Here is a 16,697-nt window from a genome sequence, read left to right on the forward strand (position 1 = left end):
TGTACTCATCAGTTTTCTGGGACTGTATGTTGGTCATTCTGAAGGAAATCACAGGATTCAGGTTTTTTTTTTCAACACAGTTTTGAAAGTAGATAAATACTGCAAGTAGAGTTTTGAGGAGTTAGTCATTTAGTTTTGAACTCGTGTTTATACAATTATCATACCAGAAAATAATGTATAATAATTATCTTTAGCATGATTTGTTCTGTCTCCACACTGCAAGAAGGTGTGTAGGTGTTTGAATTTGTACACATGTATAATTATGCAAAATAAATGCTCCGTTATAAAAGCATATTCTGAAAATAATGAGTAATTTGCCTTTAATAAAACACATTTTAAGAGTCTGATAAGTGTTCTTTTTTTCCTTGACAGTCTGTGGTGGACGACTGGATTGAATCATATAAACAAGACAGGGACATAGCACTTCTGGATTTAATCAACTTCTTTATCCAGTGTTCAGGATGTCGAGGTACAGAATGTTGGGAACAAGTCGTACAGAATAAATCTGACAGCCATACAAATGTGCATTAGTGCTGGGAAAGGTGTGGGAGAAACTTGGATTGGGATTCCTTGTGTGCATGGTTTATACAGAAATACTGTCTGCCTTCAAGAATAATTTTATTTAAAGCTTGTTTGTCAAAGGCCTACCCTTTATTTTTCTCACTTTCCTGTCATCATCTAAAAGTGTACAAATCCTCACAGAGCCACTCCACTCATAAGCAAAAGGAGACAAGAGATCTGTTCACCAAGGTAGGCATATCTTTGCTTCCCCTTTCTGTTTCCTCCTTAATTTTTTTATTATGAGAATTAGTAAGTGTGGCTATACTTTAACGTTGCTATTTTTGCTTTCTTTGTAGGAAAATGATGGGGTTTTAAACTGAAGAGGAGGGAGTCAGACTTCAATTGACTTTGATCAGCAAGAAAGATTTCTTCTAGATGAAGCACCAATCTTCTTTCTTCTTCCATAACACTTACCAAGTCGGCAGCAAGTGGCCTTCTTTTTATACCCTATTTAAACAGTCTCTATTACCAGACATGCAGCAGTCATGCTGCCCATTGGAATGGGCTGCCCAGGGAGGTGGTGGAGTCACAGTCGTTGGAGATGTTCAGGAGGAGACTTGATAGGGTGCTTGGTGCCATGGTTTAGTTGATAGGTGGTGTTGGGTGATAGGTTGGACGTGATGATCTTGAAGGTCTCTTCCAACCTGGTCTGGTCTGGTCTATTCCTATTCTATTCCTATTCTATTTCTATTCTATTCTATTTTATTCTATTCTATTCTATTTTTCTGTTGCCACACTGTACCTTCTAATGAATTTTTCATGTGTTGTCTTTCTTCAGTTAACTCAGCCTCAAAAAGAGAGCATGATCAAGGTGTACTCTGTCTGTAGAACCAAACTATTTACTCTTGCCTGATGCTTCCACTAATTTGCTTTGAGGAGAGTTGAAAATAATCCACAATTCAGAAATTCTTTCTTCATTTTGTAGCTGATAGGCAAATGCACCTTTGAAGATTTAATGGTCTGGGTAGAATTTCCTTCCTTCTTAAGTATGAGGTGAAGTCACAAGTACAGTTAAAAGCATCAGAGAAAAGAAATAGGAACGGATCAGCAGCTTCAGCAAACTTTTTTCATAGCTTAAGGTAATAAACTTATTTTGTATATGGAAGGAAAGACTGAAGCTCTAGAAGCATTCTGTGAAAGGGCTGAAGCTTGGGCTTTAGAGTACAAGCCTGTCTGTACTGTTCCAACAAATTCCCTAAAATATTTTTCAGACTTGTTTGGCAGCTTATATGAAAGCAGTTGTATTCTGTTTGCTTTTTTAAACACTCTCCTAAAGGTGTATGTGAAAAAAAACTCCACCACACAAGTTTCTTTCTAAGAAGTTGGGCAGCATTGAACCCTTGGCCATATGTTTTTATGCTTGTTGATTCAAGTTTCTGGTGGAGCAGTCTCATAAATACCTTATTCCCCTGCTGCTCTCCAGTTCCTACTTCCTTTCTTTCTCCTTGCACTCTAATAATGTCAGAAGATGCATATTTTTTAAACCTCTTGTAACTGCCTGGTTCAGGCTGAGTGCCTACAGTCAACCATATGCTGCTGGATCAATTGCTTCCCAGAAAGGCTTTCCGTTGTTGGCTGTGAAACAGCCACACTTCAAGTGGCTGATGTCGTTTACTTACTCTTTTTTTACATAGTGACTTTCTGTCCATTTTCAGTACTCTGTACTGATGGCTCTCTGCTGAGCTTGCTTTAGTGACCTTCTGGTCCCCAACAGCAATTAAAGGAGAAAGAAAGCAAAAATGACTTGTCCCCTGAGCTTAGCATGCATGTGGAAGATTTATTTCTATGTTGAAATTTTTACAGTAACAGATGTAAACCAGGGTTAATTTCCAGTAACATGCCTGGATTTTAGCATAAGTGAAAACTTTATCAGAAGAGGCTGGATTTTACAGATAGTCCACTTAGGGTAATCAGGAGGAAGTCTCAGGGCAATCAGGAGGAAGTACTCAGGGCAATCAGGAGGAAGTATTCCAAGCTTACGACCCTAGACTTTAGGCATGCAGATTTTGATCACTTCAGGGATCTGATAGCCAAAGTGTCGTGGGACAAAGCCCTGGAGGGAAGAGGGACCCAGGACAGCTGGTCAGTATTCAAGGACCACCTCCTCTGTGTCCAGGAGCTCTGTGTACCAACAAAGAGAAAAGCAGGTAAGAATGCTAGGAGGCCTGCCTGGATGAGCAAGTTGCTACTGGACGCACTATTACTTAAACGGAAACTCTACAGGAAGTGGAGAGAAGGACAGGTAGAACAGGGGGAATATAAGGAAGCTGCCCGAGCAGCAAGAGTCCTGGTTAGGAAAACCAGGTTGGAAGAGACCTTCAAGATCATCATGTCCAACCTATCAACTAATCCAACCCACCTAATCAACTAAACCATGGCACCAAGCACCCTATCAAGTCTCCTCCTGAACACTTCCAATGATGGTGACTCCACCACCTCCCCGGGCAGCCCATTCTGAAGAGTTTGTAGCCATTGATTGTGGCACTTCAGTCATGTGAGACATCCCACCACGTTTTCGTGATGGCCACTAGGTTGTAGTTTTGCTGACACGCAATGGCTTCCAGCTCCTCCTGTTTGTCTTCCATGCTGCATGTATTTGTGTAGATGCACTTCTGCTGATCTGACAGTCCTCCCATCCTTTTGCAGGGAGAAATCCTGATTCCTACCTGACTGTTCTCAGGGGCTTCTGTGGTTGCTAATCTGTCAGTACCCCTTGTGTCTTTGCTGGCTTAGAAGGAGATTCCTCAGGAAAGTGATGCTAGGTTTAGAAATCCACCATTTTCACAGTGCTTAGAATTATTAGATATCGAAGTGTATGTAGAATACATTTGGTTGACATTTCCTTCAAGAGCTTTAAGCAGATAAGGAGCTTGTGCCTATTTTCTGACTTTGATTAGAAATTATTTGAGCATCAAACTGTTTTATTTAGCAACAGTATTGACCCTGACAAAAATATCTGTTTTGAGAAACAGAGATTTTCACTTGTCTATCCCATTCTCTTGGGCAGTGCATACACTTGAATGAACCTCCTGGCATCCTCCAGCTTCACTTAGAGGTGTTCCTGAAACGAGAAGCGATCTCTTGTAAATATGAATAAGCAGGCATGTTATATAAATTATTAATACAAAACCTCTGTAAAATTAATGAATTTTGCAGGTGAACTTGAAAGATCTTACAACTGAATAAATCTAAACCAGATTTTCAATCAGATCTGTCCTTTGTCAACTCTTCTGAGTGTGTTTAATCAGTAGTAACTTTCTATACAATGTCTTCTGGTTCATATATTAATGTGCATTCAAATATTAAAGATCTGGTTTTAGCATGGCTTGAGTAATCTTCTTGTGGTTTTAAAACATTGTTTGGTATAAATCAGAAGTTTGTCCTGCCCAACTACCAAAAGCCTCTCGATTCAACAGATAGATTTCACAGAAGTTAAAATTTTACCCTTTGCATGCTATCTTTTCACTGGTTTACCTGCTCAATCTGTATGTTTGCTTGCCTTTGCTGATTTTGATAACAAAGAAGTGAAAGTAGTTTCTTAAAGGGCTTTTCCTTTATCTTTCCTTTGTCAAGAATACCAACAGGAACCCCTGTCTTTCCCAGTTGGTGTAGTCTTTGTCCATGGTGGGACATTGTATTTCTGGGGCAGAAAAGTGATTAGCAAGGACTGGTAAATCCATCTACTCACTTTTTGTTTCCTACCCTTTTGAAATGCATTGCTGTGTCTGGACGGAGTATCCTGTGTCACATAGCTTTAAAAGATGAAAAAGTGAAGTTTCAAAATCCTTTTTCTTCCTGGAAACCCAGGAAGTAAATACTATTTCCAGTCCTTGTGGGGAGAGAAAAATAAACAGGTTTGGGTTTTGGTAGTAGTTATTTCCTTCCCACAGTACGTATGATCTGTAAAGCAGGTGGTGGTGTGTTTATCTTCTTACTTCTGTTGGAAACTTATCTAAAAATGCAAGATCCTAAAGTTAACAGACAACTTTTGAATTTAGGTTGTCATAATGATGAATCAATTTTTCCAATAAATTCCACTAGGCTGGGAATGGAAGTGTATCCATCCTGTGGAGATTTACATTTCAAATATTGTTGTTTGCTCTCTGCTGTTGTGGATGCAGACATCCTCTTGCAGAGGAACAGCAAGTCAGTGTGCAGAGTTCTTTCAGGTTTTTTTGAAAGCCCTTTTCCACTACCACCTTCTTTGCAGGAACACATTACTGCTTTTTCCCCCTCTTTTCTTTTTTTGTGTAGCACTTACATAAAGCATGGCGTGGTGCTGAGATCTCTGAGCTAAAGCAGAAAGCAAAAAGCAAGTAAGCAGTAATGTCTAATCAGCAGTATGTGTGCCCAGGTCCCAGAAGGATTTATAAGTGTGTCAGTGTGATGCTGTATCTGGGCTAATTAGCTCTGCCTCTCAGACTCAGTAATTAGCTCAGGTATCATGCTCCGCTGCTATGACAACCAGGCTGTTTCCATTTCTGGAGCTCCATGAATTTCAAGCTGCCTTGGATATCTGCAGTGCTGACTGCTTTTGCCTTCTGTTATTGATACAAAACAAACAGAAAACCCCACCAGCACTCTGACCTTCCTGCATTTGGAAGGCAGAGAGCCATGCTTGTGGAATAAATATTTTATTTTATTTTTTTCTAACCAGAAGTAATTAGTGGTTGAAACTGCCTCTTAAGCTGTTGAGAGTAAACCAACCATCAAGTCCATGTAAGCGGAGAAGCTTTCTTTTGAGGGGAAAAAGGTCTTTCAGCATAGCTGAGAACTACTTGACTACTTTCAAGTATATTGTGAAATCATTCCTATTCTTCCTCCCCTTCTTTCTCTCGTGTTTGTTTTCTGAGTGAGAAATGTGTAAATTCAGAAGTGACATCTTCATGGAATTTTTCCTTGTGAATCAGACACTTGGGGCTCCATGCTCTCTTCGAGCTTGATCCTTGAATCTACTTTTCCCTCACCTATTCTACTTAAGGTCCTCTGAAAAATTATGTGGTTTAATGGTGCAAAGAATTCAACAACTGCAAGAGTTGTGATTTACCTTGCTTGAATGCAGGATGTGCACTCACTCTGATTTTTATTAATGTGCTATGCTCTTAATTAAGGACAAACTGTTTTGCCAAAGGAAATTGAAGGAGAAGCCCAGGGAAATGCACTGTAAGGTGGCCATGGTACGTCTGGCAAAAGAAATGAAGAAGCAGCTGCTTGCTTTGCTGCTGGGTGGGATTTCAGAAAGCAAATTAACTTTAGGAAGTTAAGAAATAGTGTTATTTACTCTGATTAATAATAGCTTAATAAGAGGTATACCATTGTAAGCAGAGTAATGGTTTGAAAGAAGTTAATATTCTGTCATTTATTTGTGCACAGTTTAGTTTTGTGATCAGCAGACTAATACCACTCTACAGAGGGAGGTTTTTGAGCGTGGAAAGAAGACCACTTGATAAATGCAACTTCCTGCAAATGGTCCTTTCATAAGGAACTGCAAATTGTTAGTGAGAAATGTTGCTGACTTTGCCTCTTTGTTAATTCATTTATTATTAAGAAGTTGATAAAGAGAACCCATAAACATTTAATATTTTGAATAAACTAGAAAATTATGCTATTGATTGCATTGGAAGTTGTATTTTTATGAGGGGTATGAAGTTTGCTTTCTCCCTGTTTCATCAACAAAGTCCCTTTTTAGTCTGTGAATAGCAGGAAGAAGTTGCAAAGGACTAATACATGTTTTTAAAGACTGATACTCATGCATGATTGTAGTCATAATAATGTCAAGAATTTGTGGAATATTTTGTATGTGTAGTGTACAGAAATGAACACACCATCAGCAGCTATGTGATGCAGTGAAAAAATGCTGTTAACAACATGCAGAAATGGAGAAGTAAGGCTGAAAGTTGGAGGCTAATTTTCATTTTAATTTTCATGCCTGGTGGCGATGAACCCAGTGTAAACTTTGTACTTCTTGTTTCTGAGCCTTGAGGTCTTTTGTACAGTGTGTTTATCTTGAAAGCTTAGAAAATTAAACTGAGTGGATGGAAGATAAATCAAATCACCAGACATGCATTAAATGTTTCACCAGTTCACTTTTTGAATGAAGATAGGTAGGGTTAATTTCTGTGGTTTCACCAGTTCACTTTTTGAATCAAGATAGGTAGGGTTAATTTTTATGGTTAGATCCAAATAATTTTTTGTTATGAAGTGCAAATGTTTTATGTTTGGTGACATTATTGAAACCAAAGCTTTGGTTTCATTGTTGATATTTTTTTTAAAGCAAAAAGGTTTACACTATTTCTTCCTCTTTGCTACCGAATGCTATCTATACTTTTCATCACAAGAACTCTTTCTTCCTTGTGGTTTTCTTTCTTGTTTTGTTTTCTATTCTTTAGCTCTTCAAAGCTGATTTGACTATGGGGAAAAAATAGCTAGTAAATATTTTTGGTATTATTATTCTTTTAAGATTTGCATCTCCCTAACTCTTCTGGAGATGGGAAGCCTTGGAGAAAAGAAAACAAAAAAGAAGATCAGGAAGTGTAAAAAATACTTGAAATAATACATCACATTTTATAGCATCTTTTTTCTCAAAAGGTGCATCCTACTAGTTTCAGGAACTAGAGGGCAAAAAACCCACAGGGATTTGTTGACCTTTCAGTACAGGAGACTTGATTGAAGGGCATACTGATCTGTGGTTTCAAAATGTGAATGAAGTACCTGCCCTGTTGAGGTCTGACTTCAGTCCAGGATTTCACTCTGTGAATTGGTAACATCAGCAGCAGTAACTTAAACCAAACCTTTTCTTTATTACTTGCTAGCTGAATACATCAAACTAGTCATTTTTGAAGTAAGACAGCAGACCAAAAATAAGCTACCTTAAAATCAGCAAGTAACTGATTTAATGAATATAAACTTTCCAGTAATGTAAAATGTGTGTATTGAATTAATTGACAGAACTTAAGATACTAGAGTGTTTCACAGGAAATGTATAATGTAAGGAAAACCAAATTACCTTTGAAATGGTAGTTTAAGTGCAAGTTCTGCACTGCCAGTTATGGGTAGCATGTACAAATCTCTACTGAAAATGAAAGCACTCCTTGTGAGTATGGAACAAAGTCCATGTTCTACTCTTGTGTACTGCTTAGTAAATTCATAGCTTGAAAAATCCCTTTTGGCACTGTTCATTGAAGGTAAATCATGTAAAGCTTTCAAATATTACTACTTGTTTTCAACTCTGTTCATTTAATTACCTATTGATTTGGAAATGGCACTCCTCATGTGACTGAAGAGTTACCATTTCAGAAGTCTCTCTCAGCTCGATGATGCTTTAATGCTACAACTTTTTAAGGAGAAAAGCAATAAATCCCATTTGGTGTTAATGATTCAGAGTAGCTGCTGTCTGACTAACCAGAGTTTTGTAATTTCCTTAAGTTATATAGAGTTTGTTCTCTGAAGAGTGCAGATACATTACAGGAGGAGCACCTCTCTACTAAGCAGACAACAAAAAACATTAGTTTGAATTTTTGCTTTTGACATTGTTGCTCTATGACTTGTGAGCCTGTCTGTGAGTTTGCCTCTACTGATATGTTATGCATTGCTTGATTTCTTAATTTATTTATTATTTTAGATGACATAGATGATACTTTCTGCAAAGACAAGAACTGGTTATAAAAAGCAGTCAAATCCCACTAGATCTTAGCATGTTTTTCCTGGATTGCAAATAGGAAGCATCCTCAGGTCTCCAGGCTTTCCAAAGATGCAAATTCTATGGAAGGTTGAGTCAGACTTTTTCCAAACCAAGGACAGGAATTAAATTCAAACCATGGCATTTCTCTCAGCAAACCCTGTAATTATGATTCTCTCTCCTTTGCATTAAGGAAGCCATAGATTTATTTTATTAAGTGCAATGCTAGTGTGTAGTTCAGTAATTACTTTTGAAGAGAAGAAGACAGGGATGATTAAAAAGGTCACATCCTAATGAAAAAGCCTTACTCTCTGGCAAAAAGAAAGTGGTTAAAACAAATCCAATATTCTTTTAATCTGCAAGCACTCAACGCTAGCTGGGTATAGAATAAAAAGAGCGGCTTGAGTTTCAAAGATACATCTAACTTTGGGAAAAGATAAAGGGGGCTCTTGTGCAGATACACTCCTGCTCACACTAGTACCTGCTTCCTTATTTATGTCAATCTGATTATAGTGTCTCAGTCATCCTTAACCTGAACCATTAAACAGCCGAGCCCTTGCATTTTTCAGCTCCTTTTAGCTGGAAGTTACAGCATTTTCTGGCAGTGCTGGGGTCAAAACCATTACAGGAAAGCCCGCTATGACCAAAAGTTCTTGTTTTATTTTCATCAAGCAAGAAGCATGGTGGAATGTTTTTGGGTACCTCCAAGGGAAGAAAAGGCAGTTGTACAAAATGTTTATCAGATCTTGCAGGAAGAGTGAGCCATCTTGCTCACTCTGTACATTTGTTTGGATAAGAAACTAATAACACCTAGCAAAGACGAACCTGGTTCTTGGGTAGCTGTCACCAACTGAGAAGTGAGCAGTCAAGAGTTTCACTCTTCTGTCAGTGAGCTTAGATTTCAGTTTAGGAAACTAGAATTCATACTTTCCACCTGTAGCATTGGGTCTTGGGTATTTCAGTGTGAAGCTGATTTCATAAAACACTGAACTCTGGAGTTATGAGGTGAAAACACCTTCATCCGATTAGAAAGCCTTTTCTCTCAGGAGTAGTCAGCAGAGTTTAATAGACACCATCTGTTGTTGCAGCAAGCTTCTGCAGAGTTATATCATCTTTTGAAATACCTTTAATGTAGTTTGTCAGATATTCCTCAATCTCTACTGTTTCATCGTTCTTGAAATAAATGGTTTGGATAACTTGGAAGTTGGTGCCACTTAGGAAACTGTGATAATGGGAAAGGACCTAGAAATACTTTTTGGGAATGAAAACAATATAGAAATATTTAGCTACATAAATACAGCCAAGAATGTTGGTCCTTGAAGTAAAATTTTTATTAGACTGGAACTCAGCAAATCCCATCATTCTGAAGGATTAAATCACTTTACAAAAATTAAATTCAGATCTAATTTAGTATGACAAGATTTTCTATTGCAGAATCACAGAATGGTAGGGGTTGGAAGGGACCTCTGAAGATCATCTAGTGCGACTCTTATGCTAAAGCAGGAACACCTGCTTCAAAATTGAACCTCCAGATTGGTTTGGAATGCCTTCAGAGAAGGAGACTCCACAATCTCTCCAGGCAGCCTGGTCCAGTGCTCTGCCACCCTCAAAGTGGAGAATTTTTTTTTGTGTTCACATGGAACTTTGTGTGTTCCAGTTTGTGTCCATTGCCCTTTGTCCTGTCACTGGTCACTTCGCTCTTCAGACCTTTAAGATCATTGCATCCAACCATTATCTAACTACCACGTCTGGTGCTAAGCCATGTCCCTCAGCACCAGATGTGGTGCAGTTATTGGACTATCTTTCCAACCAATCACCACTGAATTAACTCCTAAAAGATGTCATTGAGACAGAGAAGGCAATACATTCTGGTCAGTTCCTGGTAATGGGATGGAATTTGAAGTCATGATTAGCAAAGGAATCATAAGAGATTAAAATTGTCTGGAATTCTTTCATCTGAGTTACGATGAGTTTAATCTTAATGATGCAGAAAACCTGGGTGAGGTAGCTTGCTTTTTGTTCTCAAGACTTGTTAGAAGTGTAATTTTTTGATAATTTTTTTTTTTTGTGGAGGCTCAGCATCAGGATAGCAAAAGTTTGTAGTTGATGCAGAAGTTGGACATACTGGTGTTGGATGCAGAATGTCACTTCTCCCTTATAAAGTCTTCACTACTGACTATATTTTTTTGTCAGTTTATAACTGAATCCATGGCTAAGAGTTTAATTTGTGATCTGTACACTTGCAGGTACTTAAACTTCAGTCAAAGACTTTGGGATTTTTTTTTATCAGTTAGGGTTTTGATAGTGGTTTTTTGTTTTGTTTTGGTCTGCTTGTATTTTGTGGTGGGAGAGTACACTTGAGCTCTAAATACTTCAAACACAGTATGTCCTGTCCCTGTGGTCTGCTTATAGCTGCTCACAGAATGTTTCAGACAGGAGAGGTACTAGCTCAGGCCCATTATAAGCACTTACAAACTGTTTTGTGTAATAGGGATTAAATTTGTTTGATATAGTTTGTGGGGTTTTTTTTCTGATTTCCACAGCAGCTTTATTAGTGGGATTATGCTTCAGTTATGTGCTGTGTGGCAAAATCACTTCATTTTGCTCTTTGATGCTTGACTGGCTACTTTGTTTTTTATTTTCCCCCCAACATAACAAATTGTTCTGTGTTACATCTTCCCTGTCCCAGTTGGAACTTTGTAGAGGCTTCTCATAACCCTCTCTTCACCACTCTCTTAAATTTCATTCCAGTTACTACTTTATATTAAAATGCATCACTTAGGATCAAAGAGTGAGGCTACATTGATATGATATTTATGACCTACTCTTGGATCTCCTGGTTCTTACCTGCCAACTCAGCTGTGACCGCCAACTTCTAACCTGCATTTCTGAGATACCTGTGTTCAGTGAGGCCTTGATGTAAACAGTTTACAGCTAAGGGCCAAAGACTGGGTTCAGAAGTTCACAAGGTGTTATCAAAGACATAACTGCTGCATGTGAGCTTAACGTTAGGATGTCTTATAACAGCTGTCAGCTTAATTTGCTGTATCACTATATTGCTCTGCTTGACTGATACTTTGTCCATTGATAACTTTGTAGTGTTACTTTGCATATTATGTTATAATGCCATCATTATTTCTTTTCCTCCCCTTAACTGGAGTGCAACATTAAAGTTGGATTTAGTTTTGACAGTGCTGTTGTGTGTGAATGGTAGCTTAGTAAACCTAACTCTAAGTACAGAGGTGTGTAATACACTTCAGGGAGAAAAATAATCAGAGGTTGGGGAAGAGAGAATTTTAATCTATTATAATAGATTAAATAGTTAATTGATCTCAGCTGTGTGCTGGAGTAATATCAGTCTAGTACAGTATAATGTAAGGCACATTAGTGTAGGACACCATTTTCATTATAAAGTGGCATACAATATTAATAGTTGAGCTTACTTGCATTGGCTTTGCTCCAGTTATAGCAGGTAATAAAATCAACAGCAGTACTCTGGGCCAGGTTTAATACTGAGCTGTGAACATGTGAGACAAGTTAGAGATAAACTGCAAGAGCTTAGATTTTTGTTGAACAGGCACAGCTGAATGCACAGATGGATATCCTTTAGCTTTTATTCAGAGAAATACACAGTGGAGCTTACTAAGTGGCTGATGTTTTCTAGTGCTCAAGGCTGGTGAGAGGCCTTGAGCACAAGCCCTACGAGGAGAGGCTGAGGGAGCTGGGATTGTTTAGCCTGGAGAAGAGGAGGTTCAGGGGAGACCTCATTGCTCTCTACAACTGCCTTAAGGGTGGTTGTAGCCAGGAGGGATTTGGTCTCTTCTCTCAAGCAACCAGCACCAGAACAAGAGGACAAAGTCTCAAGCTGTGCCAGGGGAAGTTTAAGCTTGAGGTGAGGAGAAAATTCTTCACTGAGAGAGTCGTTCGTCATTGGAATGTGCTGCCCAGGGAGGTGGTGGTGTCACCATCCCTGGAGGTGTTCAAGAGGAGATTGGACATGGCACTTGGTGCCATGGTCTAGTCATGAGGTCTGTGGTAATGGGTGGGACTTGATGATCCTTGAGGTCTCTTCCAACCTTGGTGATACTGTGACACAAGGTGCTCTTGGGGGAAGCCAAGTATCTGCATCCCCTGGTAGTGTTCCTCTCTGCCTGCCTGTGTTGAGCAAAGCTTGTGGTTCATTCTGATGAGAAACAGGGAAAGACGTTGCACAGTTTTGAGAAATGCATTTAATCCATAGGTATTTTGAAACTTCTATGTCATGCAAGTAGTGTAAGGTGGCAGGCATTTTGGAAATGGGAAATCCTCTGTGCTTCTCTTTTTAGTTCTTATCAGCCTGTAATAACAGCATAAAAGCGTTAATTATCTTGGGGGGGAGGGAAATCCCATGCATGAGATCTCATTAATAGGGAAAATTCAGGGAGAAAGGGAAGCTGAAACATCTGTAAGAGTGGAATGGACAATATAGAGGTGGTAAACCTGTGCCTTCAATGCAGAAAAGTATAAGGCAAAAGGAAGAAAGTATGGATTCTGAAAATTCCAAGACAACCAAACTCTCAGTATTCTCATTTCATCTGATGTATGATTGCTTTAAGCTGCTGCACAATTACAGAGCCCCAGGATATCCTGTTGAGCAGGGCCATCAATGAAAAATGTAACTCCATTTTGGAATATTCTCCTCAAGCAGCCTTTGCTGGTTTTGTTGTGGACTTCAACAAAAATTTCATGTGGGAAGGACACCAAAGCAATTACCAGAGAGAGTCTGTGTTTAGATGGAGTTACAGCCTCTGCTACTTCTCAGAAGACATGTTCTCCAGACCTTCAACAGCTGCTTTGCCTTCTCTGCTTCTCACCTCAGTGTCTTTATTGCAGTGAGAGCTCAAAACTGAACCCATTACACAAGGTGTGGCCCCACCAGTGCTGAGTACAGCAGGACAGTCACTTCCCAGCCAGGATGTTGTTGGCCTTCTTGACCACCAGGATACACTGCTTGATGTATTTACAGAGTCATTTTTAATGTGATCAAAACACACCTTTTCAACTAATTCTGATACTAAAATTTGTAAGACAAGGGATCTGTATACTGTCTGAGACAAGATAGTAAATAAGAATTTAAGCCAGATTAAATCTGCCTGACTTGTTCCTCTCTGTTTTAATGTGTTCCTATTTCCTGTGTGGTACTTGATTAATTTTTCCCCTTGAGTCCACGATCTTTGTGCTAGTTAATGTACTCAAACTCTTCATTCCCTCTTGTATTTCAGAGATTATTCATTACTGTTTGTCTCTCAGCACTCTTTCCAGTACTTGCAACTTTATCACTTATGTAAGGTTTTGGGTTTTAGTATCAGTAAGTTTACAAAGGTTTTTCTTCTTTTTATATCTTTTGCTCTTGAATAGATACTCTTTAGTGAATCCCAGACATCCAGTGTTGAGAAACAAATTCCATGTTGAGTTTTCTCAGCTTTCTGCTCCTTTTTCCACATTCCCACTTCTGTTTGTCTTGTCAACACTTGTTGTGATTTGTGTGCGCTCCGGCAGTTTCTCAGTTCTGAGGTGACAGTTCCCTCTTGCATTATGTTTTTAACAAGCACATCCAGACTTTTACTGATCTTGGCTCTAGTTTGTGCTCCTTTGTATTGGCTCCCCATGCCAAAACATGCTGAGCAACTCTTCATTGTGTTGTGTTAACTTCACTTTTAATATGGTGCTTCCTCTTATTCTTCCGTAGTAGCCAAGTTCCAATCAAAAAAAGAGGGAAAAAATGAAACCAGTTTCCCTCAAGGGCTTCTTTCTTTATGTTTTCATCTAGTTTTACTTTGCTAGTCCTTTATAAAGGAGAGATCCTTTCTCTGCTCTGTTGAAGGCTAATCCAGGCACAGAGTCATTGTTACAGAAAGCTTTTGAGACAGCAGATAACACTTTCTGTGGCACATCCTGTGGGGAGGTTTTTTCAGATAACATATTACATGTTTAAACCATAGCTGTTATTGATTTCCTGTTCCTCCTCTTCAAATTGCTTAATGACCAGGCTCAGAGTACTTAGAAGATTTCTTAAAGTTCATGGAATGGAAGCTTGAAATTCTTAATGTTGCATAATAGATACATATTTACAGTAAGGAAAAAGCAGGACTAGCTGAAGCCCACTTCCTTACCTCCTCCAGTAAGGAAGGGCAAATTCCAGTTTTCCCCATTTTCTTTATTGGGATATTTTCCATGCAAGATCAGTCAGATTTGACTTAAACAAGTAGTTAAAAGTTTATTAGGTAGCATCCTCAGAGGCAGAAGCACACAGCAGCCTAATTTCCTTCTTTCAGAGTAATGAAGAAGCATAGAAACTTTCCAGGCAGATGTTGGCTTTCACTTAATGAGGGAAATAAAATCTCTTGGATGTAAGCTGTTTCCAAGGCACTTCCAAGTCTCCAATCTCATTTGATGACACACATCAGCTTTCATCAAATTGGCTGTTAAAAGGTCTTCAGTTTTCTGCTACAGCTCACTTTGCAGTGCTTACAAAGTGTCTATTTCACTGTTGTAGTTTAACATGTCTGGGTTTTTTCCATCAAATAATACAGGAAGATACCAGTTGGTGTTTGTCTGGTGGCTCTCAGGATGGTGACTGGGGAGCTCTGAAAAGTAAGGAATGGCTCTGGGAAGGAAACTTCCAACTATTTTGGTCTGTTTGGTGGTGCCATTGCTAATAAGATTTGGCACTGTGAAGACACTGCAAATGCAGATGCTGTTTTTCTGCCTGAGCCTTTCCTTCCACATACTGGAACAGAAAACAGCGTAAGTAAAATTGTAGAAGACGAGTGCAAGTGTATTTCTTCAGGGCCATGTTTGAAACTGTCTCATACAGTCAACAGTAGCTTCCTTGCTTTATGTACATCAGGACCAGTTGTCTCAAGGGACAAGAGACAGGTGAATGAGAAGCAGAGTGTGGTGGATTTTCAAGGAGGATGGGTTCTGTCAGACCTTTGGCAAACCCCAAGTGTGGCCCAGCCCACAGAAAGGCCTGGCCTGTTGTCTTGAGGAAAGAGTGCTGGAAAGGACCTTGTTTCTCTCCTTTTCTTTGTTTCCTCCCCCCCCTTTTGTTTTTTTGCTTATGAGATACTATTTTTTTTTTCTGGAGTCTAGAGCCTGCCACACCATTTGAAGATCTCTAGATACTTCTAATTTTTGTGATACCCTTTTTTTAGGACTTCTCTTTTATCTTCCTGTCTTTATTACTTTTGAGAAACACTGAGAAATAGGATTAGAACTAGGAGCATCAGAGAATGAGGAAAGGGTCAGTATTTCATCAGAAGAAACAGAAAAAGAACCATAAAATGGTTTGGGTTGGAAAAGACCTTAAAGATCATATATTTTAAACGCCATGCCATGAGCAAGGACACCTCCTACTAGATGAAGTTGCTCAAGGCTCCATCCAGCTTGGCTTTGAACACTTTCAGGCTTCTCTGAACACTCCACAGCTTCTCTGGGCAACCTGTTCCAGTGCCTCATCAGTCTCATGGGGAAGAATTTCTTCCTAATGTCTAATCTAAATCAAGCTTCTTCTAGCCTGAAGCCATTGACCCTTGTCCTGTCTCTAGAGGCCTTTGTAAAAAGTCCTTCTCCCACTATCCTGTAGGTGCCCTTTAAATACTGGAGGATGCTGTGAGGTCTCTCTCTTCTCTAGGCTGAACAGCACCACCTCTTTCAGCCTGTTTTTGTAGCAGAGGTGCTCCAGCCCTGCACCCACTCTTAACTGTTCCTTGTTATGTTGGGGGCTCCAGAGCTGGATACAGTACTCCAAGTGGGGTCTCACAAGGGCAGACTAGAGGGGGAGAACAACTTCCTTCAACCTGCTACCCAGACTTCTTTTGATGCAGCTCAGGATTTGGTTAACTTTCTGGGCTGTGAGCACATGTTGCCAGCTCTAATTGAGCTTCTTGTCTATCCATTCTTTGCCCAGCCTTCCTTGGAGAAGTAAATGTTACAACAGGAGTATATTGGTACATTGTAAGTGTGAAGTAATGGTACAAAGCAATTGATCTTAGCTCAAATCAGTTTGTCTGACAGAACGCACATTGTCAAAGGAAAAATGTCTTTACTGAAAGAGTGGTCAGACATTGGAACAGGATGCCCAGGGAGGTGGTAGAGTCACCATCCCTGGAGATGTTCAAGAAATGTGTAGACATGGCACTCTGGGACAAGGTTTAGTGGGGGTGGTGGGTTGATGGTTGGACTTGATCTTAGAGATCTTTTCAAAACAAAACAATTCTATAATTCTGTAAATGAATCTGGGAACCATTTCTAATTGAGGAGGCAGAAAGTTTCATACATGTGTAAACCCCAAGAATACATTGGTGTCAGTGCTTTCCCTCTCCCCACAAGTGTAAGTCTTCTCCTTGATCACAGAGTTCTCATCCAGCCAAAGGCAGGGCAGGGCACAGCATAATGCAGCTGCTGAGTGGCTGCA

The 16,697-nt window shown here is 39.4% G+C and overlaps 1 protein-coding gene across 6 annotated transcripts in view; it reads left to right on the top strand.

Annotated features, from left to right (window-relative positions):
• The window catches only part of STAG1 (STAG1 cohesin complex component), a 178,718-nt gene that overhangs the window by 72,735 nt on the left and 89,286 nt on the right, over positions 1 to 16,697 (top strand). For all 6 annotated transcript variants that reach the window (XM_068145373.1, XM_068145377.1, XM_068145378.1 and 3 more), the window contains one exon: positions 373 to 469. In XM_068145373.1, the coding sequence (XP_068001474.1) occupies positions 373 to 469 (97 nt within the window). The remainder of the gene's footprint in view (positions 1 to 372; positions 470 to 16,697) is intronic.

Source organism: Melanerpes formicivorus, unplaced genomic scaffold (genome assembly GCF_026170545.1).
Source record: "Melanerpes formicivorus ecotype bairdi unplaced genomic scaffold, bMelFor1.0.p_v2 SCAF_12, whole genome shotgun sequence".
NCBI lineage: Eukaryota > Metazoa > Chordata > Aves > Piciformes > Picidae > Melanerpes > Melanerpes formicivorus.